This window comes from Lycorma delicatula, chromosome 4 (assembly GCF_047948215.1).
Source record: "Lycorma delicatula isolate Av1 chromosome 4, ASM4794821v1, whole genome shotgun sequence".
Lineage (NCBI taxonomy): Eukaryota > Metazoa > Arthropoda > Insecta > Hemiptera > Fulgoridae > Lycorma > Lycorma delicatula.
The window spans coordinates 11706798-11731438 of NC_134458.1; the positions used below are offsets into that span (position 1 = coordinate 11706798).

Consider the following 24641-nt stretch of genomic DNA (forward strand, 5'->3'; position numbering starts at 1 on the left):
GTATTAAACATGCAGTAATATAAACCTGTTTTTTTATTAACTGTTTTCTTATTAATAAAACTGATGTAGCCCTCACAATACACATCAGTTTTAAAAATTTATGAATTCTGCATTGTAGTTTATAAACGTACAAAACATGAACAATAAATTATTGCAATACAAAACATTTACTTATGCAATTGTAATAAATACAGGTGATTCCAAATTGCACAGCAATCTCGGGAGATAATTCTATAGCCAAAAATAAGAAAAAAAGTTCATATAAACATAGGTCAGAAAACGGTTCATTAGTGAGTTTGGTTCATGAAACATTTAAATCTGCTTTCTGCTCCCTCTGTGAAATTAAACCATACTAAAATTCTTGGGGTACAAGTCGAGGGGTAAATTTGGTGCTTCCTTATGGTTTTTGTTCTAAGAAATTGAATAAAAGTGGTCTCAGAGCTCTGTCTCATTTAGGTTTTAAGAAAAACTGGTTAAAACAAGAAAAGGTTTTGTTGGAAAATACACTTTACCAACGAGCTAAAACTCGCTAACAAACTTTTTGTGACCTATGTTTGTATTAACTTTTTTTCTTATTTTTGGCTATAGAATCACCTCCTGAGAGATTGCTTTGCAATTTGGAGTCATTCTGTATATTCAAATTTTAATTATTGATCCAATAATCACTGCCCAACAATGAAAATGTTTCAGGATCAAAAATAGCTTATTCTTATGTATTTCCATCTGCTGAATTCAAAAATCACCATAAAACTGACTAATTAGCTCTTGCTTTGGAGATACAATGACATGTGATTTTTTACCTGATCTACATTTTTAGTTTGGGAGTAATTTGCTTTTGGAGTTTTTACATCTGTTAAATGACAAAACACAACGTTCTCCAGCTGTTTGTAGGTTATAAACATTACAACTGTGGCTGTGACTGAGTTTTGTATTGTTTGTGTTGTAATTAGTGGAGAATTTCTGTGCTTTTGAAGTGAAAAATTTGTTAAATCAAAATGCCACAAAAATATGTAAATTCAGTGAATAATTTTTGTTACACTTATGATGAAGTAACATTTTCTTCACAGAAACGCAATCTGACGCCTCTTAAAAAGACTGCCTATCATCATTATCTTTGCATGAAGGTAGGGGACCAGGAAAAGTCATGGGCTCCAAATTTATGTTGCAACTCTTGTTCAGTTATAATACAAGAATGACTGAAAAATAAAAAAAAAACAATCTATGGCTTCTGCTGTGCCTGTGGTTTGGCGGGAGCCTGCAAACAATACAGATAACTGCTATTTTTGCTTTGTAATTTTACTAGAATTTCATTGAAATTATGTTTTTTTTTGTAATGGCTGTTGGGAACACCTACTTAGGATGCATTATTTTTGAATATATAAAAAACCACATCGTTTTTCCCTAGAATAATACACATCTTCTTTTGTCTTGAGAAGGTAGGAATTTTATGTGTTATAGTTTTGGGTGTGTATTTGGTTTGATTGATCATTTACCAGCCAATCAGAAGTAAATTTCGAAATAATACTCTTATGTATATAAAAATAATCATTCTTTCTCCTTGTATGTCAATTACAGTATGAAAACGCATGATAAACCAGTTGGAGCAGCAAAACGTAGAAAGCGCTGAAATGTGCCCACATAATATACATATTTGGTATATAAAATAAATTGTGATCTAGAACATATTATAACATTTTTTTAGACCTGTGTTATTTGTACATTTACTTTTTGTTTTGAAAAATTTTTTAAATTAATTTAATAACATTTTTGAGTGCTAATATATTCAAATACATATAAATTTTATTTTTTTCAGAATCCTGAAGAATTGGAGGAAAAAATATCTACTCAGAGACTTAAACAAAAGGAATTAATTTCAAAATTAAAGTCTCAGCTGGAAGATGTTGAGAAATATGCATATGAAACTGGTGAAGCTGGTCTTCCGCAAAGTTTAGTCATTGAAAGACAAAAAGTTATTATTGGTATGAACAATATTAAATATGTGTGTGTTGTAATAATTTTAAATATGTTAAGTGAATTTAAAATCTTATCTGTAGATCTGCACTATTGTTTAATGAGGAAGAGGGTTTTTTTTTGTATGGGATAAACAAAAAACTACCCAGTCTATCGCTACTAAATGTTTACCCATGTTTCATGGCATATGAGGTGTGGCTATTAAATAACAAGACTAATGCTGTCAAATATTTTATTTTAAATTTATACGTATTTAGTTATTATCTCCTCCTCTATAAATCATGAAACCTTGCCGTTGGTGAGGGGGCTTGAGTGCTCAGGGATACAGCTGGACCGAAGCTGCAACCATATCGGAGAGGTATCTGTTGAGATACTTCTCCAGGTCTCCTTCCAGACTAAGGAATGATTCCTGAAAGAGGGCAGCAGCTCTTTCAGTAGTTGTTAGGGGCGTGAGTCAGAATGACTTAAATGGCCATATCAACATCACTCAGTCCTCTGAGTACTGCGCAGCTGAAAGCAATGGAAAACTACAGCTGCTTTTTTTCCAAGAAAATGTGGCTCTCTGCATTTTCATATAGCAATGATGGAGGCGCCTTCCTTGGTAAAATATTCCGGAGGTAAACTAGTCTCCTGTTCGGATCTCTGGGTGGGGACTACTAAGGAAGGGGTCACCAGAAAATTAAAAAATAACATTCTACGAGTTGGAGCGTGGAATGTTAGAAGTTTAAAAAAGGTTGGTAGGCTAGAAAATTTAAAAAGGGAAATGGATAGGATAAATGTAGATGTAGTAGGAATTAGTGAGGTTCGGTGGGAAGAGGAAGGCGACTTTTGGTCAGGTGATTTTAGAATAATTAACTCAGCTTCAAATAATGGGCAGGCAGGAGTAGGTTTCATAATGAACAAGAAGATAGGGAAGAGAGTAGAGTATTTCAAAACGCATAGTGATAGAATCATTGTAATAAGGATAAAATCAAAACCTAAACCGACAACGATTGTTAACTGTATGCCTACAAGCGCCCATGATGATGATGAGGTAAAGTATGTATACGAAGAGATTGATGAAGCAATTAAACACGTAAAAGGAGATGAAAATTTAATAATAGTTGGAGATAGGAATGCAAGCATAGGAAAAGGCAAGGAAGGAAATGTAGTGGGTAAATACGGGCTGGGCAAAAGTAATGAAAGAGGGGACAGACTTACAGAGTTTTGCACGAAGTATAATTTAGTAATTGCCAACACCCAATTTAAAAATCATAATAGATGAATATACACTTGGAAAAAGCCAAGCGATATTGCAAGGTATCAGATAGATTATATCATGGTTAAGCAAAGATTTAGAAATCAACTCGTTGATTGCAAAACTTACCCTGGAGCAGACATTGATAGCGACCATAATTTGGTGATAATGAAATGTAGATTGGGGTTTAAAAACCTGAAGAAAAGGTGTCAGATAAATCGGTGGAATTTAGAGAAGCTTGAGGAAGAGGAGGTAAAGAAGATTTTTGAGGAGGACATCGCAAGAGGTCTGAGTAAAAAAGATAAGGTAGAAAATGTAGAAGAAGAATGAGAGAATGTTAAAAAGGAAATTCTTAAATCAGCAGAAGCAAACTTAGGCAGAATAAAGTGAACTGGTAGAAAACCTTGGGTTTCAGACGATATATTGCAGCTGATGGATGAACGTAGAAAATATAAGAATGCTAGTGATGAAGAAAGTAAAAGGAACTATCAGCAATTAAGAAATGCTATAAACAGGAAGTGCAAACTGGCGAAAGAAGAGTGGATTAAAGAAAAGTGTTCAGAAGTGGAAAGAGAAATGAACATTGGTAAAATAGACTGAGCATACAGGAAAGTTAAGGATAATTTTGTGGTACATAAATTAAAATTTATGTACATTATGTACATTGTTTAATGTGTTAAACAAAGATGGTACACCAATATATAATACGAAAGGTAAAGTTGATAGATGGGTGGAATATATTGAAGAGTTATACGGAGGAAATGAATTAGAAAATGGTGTTATAGAGGAAGAAGAGGAAGTTGAGGAGAAGGAAATGGGAGAAACAATACTGATATCTGAATTTAAGAGAGGATTAAAAGATTTAAACGGCAGAAGGGCTCCTGGAATAGACAGAATACCTGTAGAATTACTGCGCAGTGCAGGAGAGGAAGCGATTGATAGATTATACGAATTGGTGTGCAATATTTATGAAAAAGGGGAATTTCCGTCAGACTTCACAAAAAGTGTTATAGTCATGATACCAAAGAAAGCAGGAGCAGATAAATGTGAAGAATACAGAACAATTAGTTTAACTTAGTCATGCATCAAAAATCTTAACTATAATTCTATACAGAAGAATTGAGAGGAGAGTGGAGGAAGTGTTAGGAGAAGACCAATTTGGTTTCAGGAAAAGTATAGGGACAAGGGAAGCAATTTTAGGCCTCAGATTAATAGTAGAAGGAAGATTAAAGAAAAACAAACCAACATACTTGGCGTTTATAGACCTAGAAAAAGCATTTGATAACGTAGACTGGAATAAAATGTTCAGCATTTTAAAAAAATTAGGGTTCAAATACAAAGATAGAAAAACAATTGCTAACATGTACTGGAACCAAACAGCAACAGTAATAATTGAAGAACAGAAGAAAGAAGCCGTAATAAGAAAGGGAGTCCGACAAGGATGTTCCCTATCTGCGTTACTTTTTAATCTTTACATGGAACTAGCAGTTAATGATGTTAAAGAACAATTTAGATTCGGAGTAACAGTACAAGGTGAAAAAATAAAGATGCTACGATTTGCTGATGATATAGTAATTCTAGCCGAGAGTAAAAAGGATTTAGAAGAAACAATGAATGGCATAGATGAAGTCCTACGCAAGAACTATCGCATGAAAATAAACAAGAACAAAACAAATGTAATGAAATGTAGTAGAAATAACAAAGATGGACCACCGATTGTGAAAATAGGAGGGGAAAAGATTATGGAGGTAGAAGAATTTTGTTATTTGGGAAGTAGAATTACTAAAGATAGACGAAGCAGGAGCGATATAAAATGCCGAATAGCACAAGCGAAACAAGCCTTCAGTAAGAAATATAATTTGTTTACATCAAAAATTAATTTAAATGTCAGGAAAAGATTTTTGAAAGTATATATTTGGAGTGTCGCTTTATATGGAAGTGAAACTTGGACAGTCGTAATATCTGAGAAGAAAAGATTAGAAGCTTTTGAAATGTGGTGCTATAGGAGAATGTTAAAAGTCAGATGGGTGGATAAAGTGACAAATGAAGAGGTATTGCGGCAAATAGATGAAGAAAGAAGCATTTGGAAAAATATAGTTAAAAGAAGAGACAGACTTATAGGCCACATACTAGGGCATCCTGGAATAGTCGCTTTAATATTGGAAGGACAGGTAGAAGGAAAAAATTGTTTAGGCAGGCCACGTTTGGAATATGTAAAACAAATTGTTAGGGATGCAGGAGGTAGAGGGTATACTGAAATGAAACGACTAGCACTAGATAGGGAATCTTGGAGATGCAGCTCTCCAAACCAGTCAAAAGACAAAAAAAAAAAAAGAAAAGTTATCTCCTTCAATATAATACCCTAAACAGTGCTGAAGTTTCTTCTGTGAGCTCTTTCATGACACGTGTCACTTTTTCTTTCACAGCTTCAATAGTCTGAAATCTTGTTCCTTTTAATGCAGATTTGACCTTGGGGAGCAGATAAAAGTCATTGTGCCAGGTCAGGCGAATAAGACAGATGGTCTAACACTAGGATGTTATACTTGGCTAGAAATGTCTTGACAGACAATGCAGTGTGAGCCAGTATGTTGTCCTGGTGGAGAACCCATGACTTGTTCTTCCACAGTTTGATTCGTTTTTTATTTTTTCACAGAGTTGAGCAAGGACCTCAAGGTAGTAATAGTAATGTTGATTATTAGTTTGATCTTCAGGAACCCAGTGAAGGTACACAATCCCATGAATATTGAAAAAAACAATCATCACTTTTGAATTTTGATTTGCTCATTTGAGCTTTTTTAGCTCTCTGTGAAGTTGGGGCCTTCCAGTGCATGAATTGACGCTTAGTTTCTGGGTCAAAGTGAAAAACAAAGATTAATCATATGTTGTCACTCTTTCCAATAAGTATGGGTAATTTTCAATTGCATTCAAAGTATCAGAACAAACATTTTCACAAGCTTCTTTTTGTTTGATTATGAGAATTTTAGGCTCCATTTTCGGGCACACTTTATGCACGTTAAAATTTTTATGTAAAATTTCCCTTGCACATTCTTTATCAATTCCTACAGTTTCAGCAATCACATGAATAGTTAACCAATGGTCAGATCGGATCAGATTACCAATTTTTTTTAATATTATTATCCATTTTTGACATGGAAGGGCGACCACTCAAAAGTGTGGGATGCTTAAATCACTCAAAACCCACGCATATGATAACATTCATTGTCATATATTTTTTTTAATTAAAAATAATTTTCAGAAGCGGTTTTTCCCAATTTGTTGCTCTAATAAAACACTTATCATTTTTTCGACAAAACAAAAAAACAGATGTTATCCTAATGAAGGCCATGGCCAGACTAATATGTCTACAGAAACTGGAGTGGCAACAATCGAAAGAGGAAGGCTCACGCTACATAGCTCTTGGTTGTACGATTTTAGCGCGTGTGCAGTTCTTCTGTAGCAGCATTAGTCTCATTATTTAATAGCCACACCTTGTAACTAAGAAGGTTTTTGGATATATTTCATCTCAAAAAGTTAAAAATGTATATGTAGTAGTGAAGGTTTGAAGTTGATGCAGAAACTTTCATGAATTGAATTAATGAATTATGAATAGGGTTTGAACTGAATGATTCGAAACAATTGAATAAATAATATTACATAATAATAGAATTAAATGTACATTAAATAAAGTAATCTATACTATTATATAAAGAGGAAAAGGGTTTTTGTTTCTTTGGGATAAACAAAAAACTACCCGATCTTTCTTAAATAAATTTTTACCCATGTTTATTGGCATAACTGAGAAGGTTTTTGGATATATTTTACCTCAAAAAATGTCTAAAAAGTATTTATATAAAGTAGTAGTGGAGATTTGCCGGTTGAAGCCCAAAATTTAATGAATTGTGAACTGTGAGTGTCAATCACTGTGGTGAAAGCTGGGTTTGAACTGATTGATTAAGAATATCTAAAAATCAATTTCTAGATTTTTGAGTTTCAATGGTTAAAATTGATTTTTGAATTTTTTTTGAAATCCTGTTATTTTTTTAATTTCTCAGTAATAAATGAAGAGATCAGTTTGATTTTTGGTGTGTAATCTTCATGACAATAAACCAGTTACTAGTTTTTTGAAATTCAAACTTGAAAGGGGATGAAGAAAGGTAAAATTTTTTGAACAGTGATTGTAAATTTTCCAATCCCGACTATAGTAAACGAGTTATTCAGTAGATTTGGGCTTGCAAATATTCTTTAGATAAATATTTAAAAATAATTTTCGGGTTTTTTTAATTTCTATTTTTTTAAGGGGTGCATAGGTATACGGTGCTGTGGCTCAACCAACACAGCCACTGCCACCGTTACTGTATGTGTGACTGGCTGCACCTGCCTCCAGTTATTTGACTAATAAACATAAATAAAAAGATCGAGTGCCATGGGAAATGCAACTAACAATTTAGCACAGGCGAAGCTGTGACGTGGAACTAGTATGTATATAAAATGAAAATTTGCTTGTCTTTTCTATTATACTTAAGTTTAAAATTGAAATGGGATAAAATAAATGCATCTTATGTAATCGTATGAATATTGATCTTATTGAAACGGTTGCAGGGAAAAAACATCTAAACTATTAGTGGTTTCAGCAGTAATGGTATGGCAAAACCATCTCAAGACAACATTAGATTATTGTAGTTGCATGATCTGTTGCGGGGTAACTCTACTTTAAAACAGAAATAGTTGGGTTAAACTTGTTTGAGAAAATGTCAGCCGTGTAGTTCATGATTTTCCTTTTGAATTCAAGGAAGTAAAATGTATTCCATTTGGAAGTAAACCTTTAAAAAAAAATTTAAAACATAGAACTAAATAACAACTGCAACATGTGTCACTTAATACATAAAAGTTTAATGCTAATTTATAATATAAGTTAATATTAATGATATTCACTTAATACATAAAATTAAATTGAAATACTTTAATAAAACAGAAAAACTACTCTATTGAAAGATTAATAAAAATCATATGCCTATAATTTGCAAAAAAAAGACAGTGAACAATTAAAAAATTTTCCAACTAGTTTCAAAATAGCATATAAAACTGATAATAAAATATTAAAATTAATTACAAAAAACCTACACCAGTATTTATTACAAAGCAGTTATTCATAAAATAAAAAGCAGAAAACAAAACTAAAAACTTTTATATAGGCATATCAACTGATGTTTTAAAAACTGTTATCAGGGGCATGTATGGCATACAACAATTTAAATTACACTTATCATACTAAAAAATATATATAATTTTTTGTTTGTAAAATAATGAGTTTTAGATAAGAAATTTAACATGAAACTGTGATTTTTGTTTAAGACCAATCTTTTGCTTAAAGCCAAGAAAATGATGCTGCTCTGTGAGTTAATAAATTTGACTTAAAAATTAAATTATTAATGAAATACCACTTTCTAATATAACTGCAGTGACAAAATGTAACTGTTTTAATAAAATTGTTGGTCTCAAAAAAAGTGGCACAGCCTTACAGAAACTAGCAAAATGATTACTCTATACAAATTTATTAAATAATTTCCTATATGGCCTGATTACAGCTGCAGCAATTGTGAAAATTTTGGTTTTATCTCATGCCTACTATGAAAGAGTTTGGTGATGTTAGAATAAGAACCCTTGGAACGAAGAATGTCAGCTTTGTCATGAAATAAATTTTTATATTTGTAAAATTCATCAAGTGTATTACTTGAGCTTGTTTTTCAGTTCTCTTTTAACCCATCATTAGTCGACCCTCATCGTCCAACCAATGCCATTGGTCAACAAAAGGTGCTCACTCACTTTCAGCATATCATTTCAACACGTGTTTATGTTATTAATTTTTGTTGAACTTGTTATTATTTGATATACTTTCTTTATTCATTATTATTTTTATTACTTCAGTTAGAAACATTTTATTTAATATAAGTGAATAGTAAAATAACAAATTTTAATACATAGAGATAATGAAATTACAGATCTTTCGTAATATTATTATAAACCTTAAAACATAAATTATATTATTATAAAATTACTTTTTATATGAAAGTAAATTTTAAAAAGTCAAGCCTATTTTATTTTTAAGCAGTTGTTACTTTCAGGATCTTGTTGGTTACAATTTTTACAACTTTTCACTGTGTGTTCACCGCAGATGGGAATTGTGATGATACACATCTTACCGTTGTTTTAGAAGTTTTATTCCTAGGACAATAAGTGTATTTAATTCTTTGTTTGTTAGGAGCAGGTTCTATTGCAAGTATTTCCTGAATTCCTAAATGTTTTCTTATCTTTAGCAAAAAAATAAATCATTTGCAGGCCATTTTTTGTACTTCTAGCTATTAGGTGGTTTCTGCAAAGCTGAAAAGCTACGCTTTTCAAATACTTTCTTCTAACCATTTTTTCTAATGAAATTGCTGAACAGGGTCATTTGAGCACTGATTGCTCCAACATTAAGAATGGTGAAAAGTAAGACCATCTGTACAAAATATTAGTCACAGACTATTTGGATAAGTTATTTACCTATTTGAATAGGTTAGACAAGACTGATGGCAATGAAATTTTAAATTTAAATGAATCTTTTTTTGTGTTCATCCATGATTAAAGAAAATGAGAACTTATCAGACAGTGGAATACAGGATAGTGATATGAGCAATAATAGTATTACAGGAAAATGTAAGGCGATAGATTTAGATATTAGGGATAGTAGAGATCAGGATTTGCATTTAATGAAAAATTACTATGACGATCTTAAAATGTTTTTGATGTCTATGCAACAAAAAAGTGAACAAAACTTTGCTAGTCTGAATATTAAGTTAGAGCAAAATATGGCTAATTTAAATGAAACGTTAGAGAAAACTAATAATAAAATTGAACAAGTGAAAGTAGAACTTACTGAAAAATAAGTACCAAATTTGATTTTTTAAGTTCTAAAATTGAGGAGACAAATAAAAAGTTGAGTGAATATATTTTAACCACTGATAAAAAAGTACAAATTTTGGAAACCGAATGTTAAGAAAATCATAAAACATTAAATGAAACTTTAGATAAGCATAAAGAAGAAGTTAGGCAGGGACAATTAGATCTGAGGTTAGGTTAGATGGGAAAGTTGAAAAAATTAAAGAGATAAATGAAGAACAATCTGATAAAATACTTGATAAGATTAATGGTATTGAGGAACAGGTAGTACAGGGAGGAGAAAAAACTAAGATCATGATTAAAGAAAATAACCAAGAGTTCAATGAAAGGTTAGTTCAGTTAGATCAAGGCGTAAATTTGTATTAGTTAAATTTAAACGAGGCTTTAAAAAATTTCAAAGGGGTTAAGAGAAAGTTAGTGAAGATTTTAAACATTTTAAAGAAGAAATGGAAATTAAGTTTATTTAACAAAATTATTATTAAGGGAGAACAGTTGGATACAGTATTGGAATTCTGTAATAAGCATAAAGAACCACACCCAAAAACATTTTTATATCATTTACAAATGAATTTTGAATAAGAAAGATTAAAATAGGAGTATAGATTTGCAAAAATGAGAAGATATTTTAAAGGTGAGTCTGAACTTTGGTTTGAGGCGCATCATAAGGAATGGAAAGGGTTTTGAAGAATTTAAGGTCTCATTTTTGAAATGTTTTTGGTCAGAAAAGCAGGAAGAATTAAGAGGCAGGATAATGGAAGATAGAAAATTTATGGGGCATTATCTAGATATTCTTAGTTTTGTTGTAAGGACATATAATAAATCACAAATTTTTAGATCTGCCTATGCCGATAGCTACCTTTGTAAGAAGTATAGCAAGACAGTTACCAGAAAGTTTAAGACTAATGTTATTAGCAGCACGACCAGAAAACTTAGATGCTTTGCAAAGTCTAATTATGGAATGGCAGGAAGATCAGAAATTTAATGATAAAAGTTAATGCAGAGATTTTAGACATGATGGGGATCAAGGGTATGTGAGACAAGAAAGTTTTGAGAGATATTATAGGGATAGAGAAGGGCAAAGACGGACAAGATATGTAGACCATAATGGGCAGAATAATAATAGAAAGGAAGGAACAAAACAGTAATGGTAGGTCAAACAACAATAGTTATCAAGGTGCAAGAAAAAACTATGAAGAACAACAAAATAAGGGAAACTGAGTGAGATAGCATTAAGAGAGGCCTGTGTAATGTTGTCAGAAGTTTTCAGGCTTATCAAAGAAATTAAGAAAGAATTTTTGAAAGGGATAGTTTTAAGTCATCCAAATTTTGAAGAAACATTTTATATGAACACAGATGCATCAGATATAGCACTGGCAGTAGTTTTGTATCAAATAGATGATGAGGGGAGTCAAAGTGTTATCGCGTTTGCCAGTAGAAGTTTACAGATGTTTGAGATAAAATATACAATTACAGAGAAGGAGTTAATGAGTACAATTTTTGATTGTAAAAAGTTTAGAGGTTACATTTTAGATAATAAGACTATACTAAGATCAGATCATAAAGCTTCAATGTTTTTAAAAAATTGTAGATTGACACATGGAAGATTACTCAGATGGATGTTATTTTTACAAGACTATAATTTAGAAATTGAATATATTCCAGGGAAAGATAATATAGTAGCGGATATGCTATCGAGAACTGGTGGACAAGATATGGTTATGAAAAATGGGGAAAATGAAATTCAGATTTTTAAATTAGAAATAAAACAAATTCAAGAGTGTGATAAAATTTTAAAACAATTGTCAAGAAAACTTATACATGAGCAAAAGGGTGATAAAAGATGTGCAATTATTCCAGAAGAATTAATTAAAGGATTTACCCAGAATGAATAGAAATTTAAATAAATATTTCGTTGTGCATAAGGATATTTTGTTTAGGCGAGAGAATGAAAACCAAAATTTTAAAGTACTTATACCGAGTTCAATGGTATATAAAGTAATAGAATGTGTAAATATATATTTATATGTTAGTAGAATTTATTTTATATCATATGTATTTGTTTTTATTTTACATTTTATTTTATAAATTTCTTAATACGTCGACAGATGATTTTTAAATGCAAAAGTTAAATTGATTTATTCAAAAACAGATTGTGGATAATCATGGTATGATTCATTACTTATCACAAATTCTTTCTTAAAATAAAATTTTATAGTTGTATGACATCATGCTTGCAAATAAAAGAAACTTTTACCACAGAAAGCGTTACATTTGTGTGCGTACACATACTCACACAGACTGTATAATTCTGAGAAGTGGTGGTGGGGTTAGACTGGTGAAACCATCGGAAAGATACAGTTATGTGTTGGAAATCATCGCGGTGAGTTGAGTGCAGTGACTGTTAAAGAAAAACTGTTTTTGAGATTTATAATCTATGTTTGATATGGTATACAGGTATGAAAAACTAATATTAAAGGCCTCTCTATTAAAATATTTCATGGATCCATCAGAAAATTGCTTATCTGTTGCTATTATAAAAAAATTAAATTAATTAAAGGAAAAGTTATTAAAAATGTAACGTGTTATAATGACAAATTATGTTAAAAATTATAATTAGAATTAGTTTTGGATTGGCCAATTCCTTAGTACTATAAGTATTAATATTTTGTAAAATTTTGATATGTGCAAATAGATTAGTAATAATGGTTCTATGAATTCAAGTAGACTAATTATGGGTATTCTAAATCAAATGTGTTTATTTGTAATTTTTTTATTTTTATAAATAATGTATAATTATTCATTACTGTTAGTAACATTTATTTGTGTTGAGTTATTGTAACTGTTTTCTTTTTTGTAAAACTTGAGAGAGCAACCTAAGCAGCATAGTCTTAGTACATTGTTTTGCAAATCCCAACAATAGTAAGGTCATTTTTTTTATTCATTAAAAATTTAATTCTTTAAAAATTAAAAATTTTATTTTTTTTGTATAATTTAAATTTGATGTTTTATAAGAAGCTTACAAAATGGTGTCCAAATAGAGACCTGAAGCTTACAAATTGGCGCCTGAACAGGGACCAGAAGCTTACATGCTGTTGTAGTCACTGTTTATTGTTTCTCCATCTGATTGTTCGCTGTTGTCATTCAAATCTATTAGAACTTCCTCTTCTGTCACATCTTCATCAATCGATTGTAGTATATTTTTACAATTTGTTATTTAAAAGTACACTTTATTTATAGTGTAAAACAAAGAAGGATGTTTTTTCTCATTTTGTACATTCTGTACATTGCACAGTTTTCAAGTTAAATCACTTATTTATTTTTATTTTAAGGAGAAATTAGGTGAATATTACCTAGCTTAACATTAAAGCGATATGTTAGTTCTGGCAAGCAGATGGTTTTATTGTGTTCATTTTTTTACGAGATTTAAAAAAAATTTCAGTCGTACTTCCTTGAAATAGCAGTTAGTTTTTTAATTAGATTTATTTTAAAAACTAATTTTCTTTCTTTTGTTATATTTATTTATGTTATTTATTTTTACAGATCAGTTGAAAGGTAAATTGAACTTAAATATTGATCATATTGATAAGTTGACAGTGGAAGAAATCAAGAAACATGTAGACAGTGCTATCGGTCAGGTAATAATCAAATTAAATTTTTAACTTCTGCTTCACAATGGATGTTGTGATTTTAAGGGCAATATTTAAAGTTATGTGTTTTAACTTTTTCAAGTTTTAACGATTGTTATAGTAAAGATTATGGGGATATTTTAGTACCTTCAGCTGTTTTGGTAATTAGACAGAATCGATTATTAGCCTTAAGTGGTGGGGAGTCAATTTGCATTCCTGTACATTAAATCTTGGTAGAAAAAACTGATTAATATTTCTGAAAAATTGAATTATTTGAAAATAGTTAATGTCAATGGTGTAGTGAGTCATTTAGGTTGTTTATTTTTCTAATTAAGCGAGTATTCTGAAAATGTTTATATATATATATATATATATGTATTTTTTTTAGAGCATTTATATCACCATTATGGTAGTCAGTCATCATTGTATATGATAAATATGCAGTGTTTCTTTATAACTTATTTATTTAGTTTATTAAAAAGCACTGAAATTTTTTCATGATCCTAATAAAAGAACATCCATTTTTTTTAATGATTTATTTTTTATATTTACTGCTTCGTAAGCAACTATTTGTAAAATTATCTGATTTTCTTATCTTTTGGTGTGTACTGATTAAAACTGTGCCCACAATTTTGAGGTATATTTCAGTTTCCGTTAGCCCTGATAGAGACCGACAAATTTTGAATGCTTTGTAGTTACAGTATGTACAGTAATCAGTTATTTTTGCTGTAATTTAGTGCAATTCATTTTTAATTTTTTTGTGAACTTTTCTTTCTAAAAGGGTTTTAAATTGTTTAACACTGATATTGTTATGCATTTTTAAAAAATATTTTTATTAAATTAAATTGTAAGAAATATTGGCTAATAATTGTGAATTTTTCTTGTTGGGTGTACTTTTTCCTGTAAATTTTCTATTGCTTCCATAGAAAATACTTACTTATTTTGTAATATATATATATATATTTTTTTTTAATTTTCAAGTATTTCTTCCTAAAACTGATGTATTTACAAATTGAAAAAAAAAATTATGTATGTATACTGTTTATAACATAAGCAAATGTTTGATATTGTACTTGTAAATAAAATTATGCACATAAATATAATAAAATTTATTTTATTCATTTATTCTACAAATAATTATATAAAAAGTGTTAAATTAACCTAATGTTAGGGTACAATGGTATATTTATAAGTACATTCATATCTCCCATTTGTTTATTTTTAAAAACAGGGGTTGTGCTTTTCTGTCACTGCCTAATTTATGTGTTTACTTTATTAGGATTAATACACTTTTTAATAGAATTTTTTTCTGATTTCTATACAAAGAAATATTGCTTTTTTCATTATTGATAATTTTACTTTCCTTTTTTGTCAGTTTATAATGTGGTTGTTCAAAGTTGGTATGGGTTCCATTTCGGTATTTGTGCTGTGATGATCTTACCGATGCAATTAACCAAAGGGTTTGGTATTTTCAATAATAACAGTTTTTAACAGGATTTTTTTTCAAATTAAGTCTACTTTTCTTTATGGAATAATTTATTTTTTCTGTAGGAATTAGTACATACTAATACAGGAATGCTAGATTCAGTTATTGAGTATGACTAGCTTGTTGGTGAGCTAATATTAGCTGCATGAAAATATTACCCTTCCTTATGCTAATCTAAATGTTAATTCTAAATCAGTAGTCTTCATAAACACTATAAATCTTGAAATTGTATGTTCCTGGGCAAAGCAGATTTTTCCTGCTGATGGTCAGCAGGAAAAATCATGATGACAGTCATTTGGGATACAAAAGGTCCAGTTTTTGTTGATTTTCTAGAAGACCAACAAACAATAAGTAGTACACATTATTGTGATATGCTTATCAACAAACCAGCAGTGTTCTTGAAAAACACCCGCATATCGGTGTAAAGGCATCATTCTGCTTTATAACATCCAGCGTCATACAGTTCAGTTAACTTGAGAAATTGACAAATGCATTGGGAAGTACTATCTCACCTCCATACAGTCCTGATCTGACATTAGATTTCCATTCAAACCACTCAAGAAGGCGCTGCATAGTAAGAAGTTTACTGGTGACATCAAAGAAAATGTATTAAATTGGTTTTGACATCAAGACAAAGATTTCTTTGCAGTAGGTACAAATAAGTTGATTCAGAGGTGGGACAAATGTATTAATGCTGATGGAGATTGTGTTGAAAAGTGAAAAAAATGTCACATTGATTTATTAAACAGTTCAAAGCAATTTGTGTCTTTAATTATTGAATGACCTTGTATTTATCACTGTCTTTATTTGTGTTGATGAATAACCACAATACAATGCTGTAATGATGAAAAAGAATTTAGTTGTGTTACCAGCGAATGCATTTTGTAACTTATAAAATTTTTGAAAAATTGCGTTTGTATACTGTAAAATTTTTTTGTTGGTATGAAATGTAATAATTTTTTTTAAAATGCATCATTATTTGTTTATTATAACTTTTTATTATTAATGTACATACTAATTGGGTAACTCCCAGCATGGCTCTGGCATTTTTCAAACTTTTCATTTCATTCTTCTTGCTAAAATATCATAGTAGCATGCTGAAGGTTGTAATAGTAAAAAACTTTTAAAAATATTTGTGCTGATTAATCATTTTTAGTGGCATTGACTGGTGTGGCTATGAGCCACTAATGTCAGATGTTGACAGTATTTAGTGAAACTATATCCACAGTATTACAGAGACCATTATGCTGTATAGAGGTTTACTATCCCCAGGATCCTATATATGAGGTTTGATAAAAAAAATATATGGAATTTTTTAATTTTCCTTGCTGTATAAGTCCAATTGCCATAATTTTTTGTTCTTGTGTTGGTACACTTGTCCATAACATATATTTTACATTGGTAGCTATATTGGATGCTTAGTTTATTGTTGTCTTTCAAAAAAGCTACTCGTATTTTCATATGGTTGGCAATTTTTAACTTGTGGAAAAGGAAAAATTTGGAACTTTGAAAAACTTGTGAAAAATTTGGAATAAAGTGCAGCTCCACATTGGAAGTGTTGAATGTTACTTTTAGCAACTTTTCTATGAAAAAAAAAGTATTTAGAAGTGGTACAAACATTTCCAAGAGAGTCGTGAAGATGTTGAAGGTGACGAGTGCCTTGGACAACCCAGCACATCAACAACAAAGTGAAGAAAACTTTCATGGACAATTGCCGAATCACTATCAGAGAGGTTGCTGTTGATGTTGGCATATCATTTGGTCCATGCCAAGCAGTTTTTTCAGAAGTTTTGGATGTGAAACGTGTGGCAGCAAAATTTGTTCTAAAATTGTTGAATTTTGACTGAAACAAGAGCTGAATGAACATTGCTCAGGAGTTGCTGAATAAAATAAATAATGATCCAGAACTGCTCAATCAGGTTGTAAGTGGTGATGAAACATGGGTACAAGATCAAAGCTTCCTGAAGAGCCAAGACCAAAAAAAAAGCTCATCAAGTTCAATCAAATGTAAAGGTTCTGATCACTGTTCTTTGATTTCAATGGCTTAGTGTATCATGAGATTTTGCCAGCAGGTCGTATGGTCAATAAAGAGTACTACATGGAAGTTCTATGAGTAAAGCAATCTAAAAAAAACACCTGGATTTGTGGCGAAACAATTCATGGCAATTGCACCATGATAATGCATCTTCTCACACTTCACTGTTTGTTTGTGAATTTTTGGCCAAAAACAATACTGTTATGATGCCTCAGCCTCCATATTTCCTGGACATAGCCCTAAGTGGCTTCTTCCTATTCCCCAAGCTGAAAAAAACCATGAAAGGATGATATACTTTGAGGGTGGCAAAGTCAATATTGATGAATAAATAAAACATTTTTTGATATAAAATTCCACGTATTTTTTTTATCAAACCTTGTATTTTTACCAGTTTTATTTATTTTTGGTGTGATTTTCCTTGAAACTGGTTTGTGGTTTCTATCTTGAGGATTAGTCAAGGAGGTGTCTATTGTATATTAGATAATTTAGTTTACTAACATATACTAACTTTTCATATCTTTGTATTTCTGTCTGTTGCATAATTATTTATTTTACTAATAATTTAACTACATTATGACCGGTTGGCCGATCATGTCCGCTGGTTTTCTTCAGTAGCTGGTAAATCCTATGAAGATGAAAGAACAGTTGGTACATCAACTTAAAACTCAGATATCTGATTTAGAACGATTCATTGACTTCTTACAAGGTAGGCTAATCAATGCCGGAAAATGTGTATTACAGTCATTTTTGTAGTTTTATGTGTGAAGTTTTTTACTCATATTTGTTTTATAAACTTGCTTGCTTGGTTTTAACACTTAAACAAATTGAAATGTTTTTTAATTAATTAAATGCAACACATCATTAATTAATTCAGTGTAATGGCTTATTAATGATTCATCAAAATCACTTTTTCATAATTTACTGCAATGTTGGTATCATATAAGAAAAAACATTTTTTTTTCTGACTTAAAACACAGTTTATCGTTTTTTTTTTAAAACACCATAAATATAAAAGTACACATGCAGAATGAATTGAATAAAACTTTTATAAAAATTGTCTTAATATTTAGAGAAAGAAGTTATTTTCAATTTATATAAAAATCAAGTTGCTATAATAAAGTAGAAGATTAGGAGATGTGAATCCTATTTTGGATAGGAACTGGACACATGGATTTAGCCTATTCCCATTGCCTTTTAATTTCTATATGGAAGAAGCAGTGAACGAATTAAAATAACTTTTAAGAAACTTATTACAGTTTAACAAAAACCAAATCATTGAGATTTGAAGATAATACTATTGTTTTGACTTGAACTTTGAATGACTTCATAGATGAAATAATCATTATTTTATATTACTTGCTAGGGAATAGATGCAAATTAAAATTAAAGTTAAAAAAATGATGAGAGAAAGTAATTTAACTTTAAGGTTAGGGGACATAAAATCAGAAATTGAAGAATTTTGTTATCTAGGAGTAAAATTACAAAGGATGGATGGCGTGTGTAAGGAATCACAATCATACTTGGACAAGAGAGTGGAACTTTTGTGTAGAAAAAGAAATCTGTTGGTATCAAGCAAAGATTTAGACATAGGAAGTTTTCAAAATATCTATGTGAGTGTAACATGTTGTGGCAGTTAAAAATGAACATTAGGAATGCTTGAAATATAATTGATGTTTTTGAGTGATATGTGACACACTTATCCTAGCATTTCTTCCAATCCTCAAAACATCTGTGAAAAGAATTTTGCAGTATAGCCTTAATTAAGTTCACTTAGCAATTTTTTCTTTGTTTCATCTATCATCACAAAATATGCCCATCTAATCTTCTCTTAATTAGTGGGAACAAGAAAAATTTTCAGGATGTCGCGTGTGGAAAATACAGAGGATATAGCATCGGTGTGATGTTATTTTTGCTAAACAATTACAGTAACATGTTGTTACAGGTGATGAAATGAAGGACCAACCATCCTGGTGGAAGCTTCCTGAAGAACCAAGACCAGTTAGGTCTTGGTTCGCCCATCCACCAGAAGAAGGAGGCTTCTTGCTTCGGTGGCATGGTCAGTCTGCCTGTACAAGGTACTAGTTTGTAATAGGGCTCTTAGTACTAGATGGGCCAGGGAACTCCTGGATGGCTTGCAGCGTGCTGGCTTTGTGGATCGCACGTGCCTATAGGACGGTTTCCAGCGAGGCCATGTTTGTCATTGCCAGGGTGCCACTCCTGAGTCTCATGGTGGTGGAGAGGGCAATGAGACAACTTTGCCAAGTGTTGCTTGTGATTGGCTTAACAGACAGTGGCAAGAAAGGTGGCAGGCATCGCAGACAGGTGGATGGACGAGATTCCTCATCCCAGACATCAAGACCAGAATAGGGAGGAAGTCTGGAAACCTGCCATACAAACTCACTTAGTTTTGAGTGGCCACGGTTGCTTTGGCGCTTACCTGCATAGGATTGGGAAAAGAGCTTCCCCTCTATGTAGGTATTGTGCAGTCATCAACTCCCTGGAACACGTGGTGTTCTGGTGTGGGCGTTGGTATGATGTATGGCGTTGAAGTATTCGAGGAGTTCCGGGAGTTGGTGGCTGAAAGCGTGATTACCAAGATGCTAGAGACAGAGACTGCGTGGAAAGCCGTAGCTGCCATGGTGGAGGCCATTGTTCTTGGTAGGGAGCTGGACAAGGGTGAGTAGAGGTTGTCTGATCCCTGTTCGTACCCCTGCATGTTTGCTTGTGGAGCTTAGGGGCTCTTTATATAAACTGATGGAATCGACTTAAGCGTGTTGTCATTTGATTAAATTTTCTGCTTATCGTTCTTCTGTGGAACATAACATTGTTCAGTAAATGAAAATTCTACTGAACAACTATTTGCCATTGTGTGGTCGAAAATTATTCGGGGTGACTGTTTGTTGCAGAGGTGGTGACCTCTTGCAGGGAGGGGGACTGAGTTAAACTTAAAAAGTGGGTCTGGTCTCCACCTGTTACAATTGCAGAAAAAAAAAAGTCGATCATTCCTGAGGTATGTGGTTAATTGGGACCCCACCAGTATCCCACGATCTAGTAATCAAACTCATATACATGGCAACCTGTAAATTTTTCTTGTTACCACTGATTAAGAGAACATTAAAAGGACAATGATTTGTGAAGTAGTAGATGAATTAAAGAAAAAACGCTAAGTGAACTTAAAGCTAAACCAAAAAGTGCTTCTCATGAATGTTTTGAAGGTTGGAAGAAACAGTGGCAAAAGTATGTCACATATCTGGGGAACTACTTTGAACAGGACAATGGACAATATTAATGTAGAAGATAAATAAATTTTTTTTGATAAAATTAAAATTCTGATTATTTTTTTTATCACACATCTTGTATATAGATAATCTTTTCTGTACAACGTTTACTTTCTTACATCTCCTTACTACTAAAGTATAACCACCTCTGAATGGAATAAAATATGCCTATCAGCCTTGCTCTTGTTTTTAAAAGATTTTGTATTCTAATTTCAGTTTTTCCTAAAACAGCTTCATTTTGAACTTTATCAACCTTCCTAATTTTTAACATTTTCTTATGTCACCAATTTTTTCAAAAACCTTTTTTCTTTGTTTTTTGTATTTCCTATTGTCCATGTTTCACTGCGATGAAGTATTTTGCTCTGTAAGAGTATTTTTATTATTTCTTTCAATTTCCCTAGTTAGTAATTGATATTAAGAAATGTAATCTTTTTTTTTTTATAAAAGCTCTTCTGATTTATACTAGTCTGCTTTTGATAATCTTCCATACTTCTTATTTTTCAAATTCTAAGAAATCCTTTGCAGTTTTATTGGCTAAGTAATGTAATTCTTCAACTTCTACAATAATTTATTCTCTCTTTTTCTCATTTATTGTTATTAGTTTACATTTACGGTACATTGACCACTATAATCACTAGCCATTAATAACAGCATGCATTGAGACTACAACCAATGTTGCTTACTTCTGCGATCAACTAGAACTGTTTATTATGTATTGTTTTAGTTGTCAGCATTTTCTACTTACTTCATATATTTCCATTTACAAGATGTAAAATCGAAGATATTACCTTTGTTTTATTCTTATTTATTTCGAAATTTAACCATTCTTCTAACTAAGAATCAATGCCATTCACTGTTTATAACTTCTTTTTAGTTTCCACTAAAATCATATAGTACATTAGAGATAAAATTAAAAATTGATATGAAATACACATACTAAATATATAGTGAACATTTTGTAAGTAAAAATAAATTAATATTCATAGAATCCCTGCGTGCTGAAAGGTTAACAGCTCAAAAATTTATGCAAGTATATAAGTATACAATATCTATGAAACAGTTATGCAAGATGCTTAGAAAAATAGTTAAAGAATGCATCTGCATATGAGTAGAATAAATAAAAATTGATTTTTTGCCCCAGAAATATATCTTGCAAAAATTGCACTAATAAAATATTACATATGTAGATTTTTTTTTGTTGCAAGCTACTTGCATTACTTTTAATATCATAGTTGTTAAAATTTTATTTGGTGATATAAAAAATATAACAGTGTTTCTTCTCATAATTTAGGTTTATTTATGTTTAACTTGTATCAATTTTGTTTAAAAAAAAAGTACAAAAAATTGTGAAGATTATGGCTGGATGAATAAAGTAAATAAATAAGTAATTACTTGAAGAGTGATGTAGTGCCTTAAGTTCTGTTTCTCCATAAAGCTGTACTACCACACCAGATTTCATCTTAGTATAAAAAAGCGAAAATTCATCCAAAAGAACTGATCCAACCGAGTTGAAATAGTTCACAGTTTATGCAAAACAGGAGTTCAAGTTGTCTTTTTATGAAAACCTAAAAGAAACCATAGTTAAAAAATTGCTGTACTAAAAATGTTCCTAGCAGCCCTAGTGTGTTGTTTCTTCTTTTTTCCACGTTTTGAATATCTGTCCTATCTCTGAAAAAAATCAGTTTTGAAGAAGACATATGTATAACATAATTTATACAATATTCTTTTTGAATTTTCTTTTAATGGAAACACTGATTTTTATTCATTAATATTTTATATTTTAAATTAGAATTTTTAAGCGTGGTCATTAAAACATGTGACAATTCCTTAAAACCGGTTTTGATAAACTTTTTTAATGAATTTTTGTAGATAATACAAAACTACTTTATATATATTACATTGTCATGAAATTTCTCTGACCAACATTTCTAAATTCCTACCAGTTATATAAAATACTTTAAAGTGAAAAAAGGGTAGTTTTATTTCAGTATTTTTGTGGAAACTCCCCTGCAGTTGCTAAAAATATCTGGAAAATTGTAATTATTAATAGATTATTGAATAGAATTTTATTTGATAATAATGTAGATTATTTACTAAATTATGTAATAAATTAAACATTTAAGAAATTGTCTTGATTGGTTTTTTAAAAATTCAGCTTTCTGAAGCTTGAAAAGTAATGGGAGTTAAGCCTGTTATGCAAACATAGTAGCTTTTAACAAAAGAAAATAAACAAATATGTTATTTTATTTTCACAAAATTATTTAAAAAATCGCAACAGCTGTTTCGGTACACAAAATCAAGTTAGGTTCCGTTTGTAACATCTGAGGAAGGTACTGTATATACGCATTGACACATATGTTGGCACACTGAGTGAAAGCCCATGTATTAGCATTTTTCATGCATTAGCTTCTGTTACAAGTAAACTAAAAACATTGTCATTTTCTATATTTCTTTTGTATTTGGTAATATATAAAAAAGAGGTTCATAAACTTCATGTAGCGTATGTAATTGTTGAGTTTTATTCCAAATTATATATTGATGTTGCAATCTCGGTGTAGTTCCTGTTGTATAGCAAATAGCAATTAATAATATTAGAATCATATGTGACTAATGTGTTATGTATGAATTATTGTAAACACAACATGCAATTCTAAGAATTTCATTTACATATTTTTAATCTACTCTAATCATTGTGCTGTGAAGAATCATATGTCACACATCACTTGTAATTATGTTTTAGAAGTGGTTATTATAAAAAAATTTATTGCGGGTGTATATTTTATTTAGTGAAGTGAATAGCTGTTAGTCAGTGAAGTGAATAAACTATGCTTTTTACTTTAAAGTAAATACTGGTCAAGTAAAGTAAACCCTTGAGACTAAGTGAATAACCTTTTACTAATACTTATAAGTAAACACTTGTAACATTTGTAGTTTCCGAGTATTTGCGAGTAGTTTTCCCATTTTGCTTTTACTTATCCATTATTCTCTTTACTTTTCAAGTAAACACTTATATGATTCATATCCTGTACAACATCATGTCCAGATACTTTTATCAATACATCAAATGTTTCTCATGTTTTAATCAATCCAGCACTGTTTGCATGTGTCTTTTAGCAAACATCATCATGTCTAGTGAAGAGACTAATTTCGAAGTACAAGAACCAGTAAAGCCATCTGCGTCAGAAAGTAGCAGAATGTATTTAGTAAATATTCTTGAAGACAACACGTTTTAGACCGGTCTATGAGTTCTAAAAGAATTGCTGCCAAAGAAAAAGCATAGAACACTATTCAGAAGGAATATCAGAAAAGTGCGGGGAAGTCAATTACAGTAGAAAAACTAAAAAAAAATTAAATAACATGAAAACAGACCTTAAAAAGACAAAAATAAAAGTGGGAATAGAGCAGTGAAATTACTAAAATGGGAATCAAACCTCCTTGAGTTACTTGACATTCAAGAAAATCCTGTATTGGATCAGATACCGGGAACAACCAATGTAGGAATTGAAAATAGGATTCAAGAAGATACCCCAATTCAGCCTACTAACAAAATCGCTAACAAGTCAGCAGATGAAAATCATTCAAAATCAGGACAGCTTGAAAAGCGTAAAAAAGAGAGACAACTTTTGGACACTGATGAAACAGCCGATCTATCAACCACTGATCTTCAATGACTCGTTCTCAATGAGCAGCTGAAACTTGCAAGAATGCAGATGAAGAGAGAGGAAATAAAAATTAAGGCAGAGGAGATAGAACTGGAACAAGAGAAAATTAAATTACGTCAGCTGCAATCTTCTTCAACAGAACGGTGCGAAGTTAATGAAGAGAACAGAGATTTTGATCTCAGCCAATACATATTGTTGAAGTAATCCTTATTTTGTATTTCTGTAAAAAAAATTATGTATTTAATTTTGTATTTGTAAGCCTTAATAAAATAAAATAAAAACCTATCACTTCCAAAAAAAAATATATTAAAAATCCATTTATACTTGCGGGGGCCGCGTGCATTTGTGTATTAACACATGCTCATTCATTCACGTCGCACATGCAGGCACACACACCACTATAAAATAGA

At 30.9% G+C, this 24641-nt stretch overlaps 1 protein-coding gene across 5 annotated transcripts in view; it reads left to right on the top strand.

The window, feature by feature from the left end:
* Positions 1-24641, top strand: part of LOC142323110 (RUN domain-containing protein 1-like) — a 98586-nt gene that overhangs the window by 9327 nt on the left and 64618 nt on the right. For all 5 annotated transcript variants that reach the window (XM_075362303.1, XM_075362306.1, XM_075362305.1 and 2 more), the window contains exons 5-7: positions 1814-1979; positions 13685-13779; positions 17907-17997. In XM_075362303.1, coding sequence (XP_075218418.1) covers positions 1814-1979; positions 13685-13779; positions 17907-17997 — 352 coding nt within the window. The remainder of the gene's footprint in view (positions 1-1813; positions 1980-13684; positions 13780-17906; positions 17998-24641) is intronic.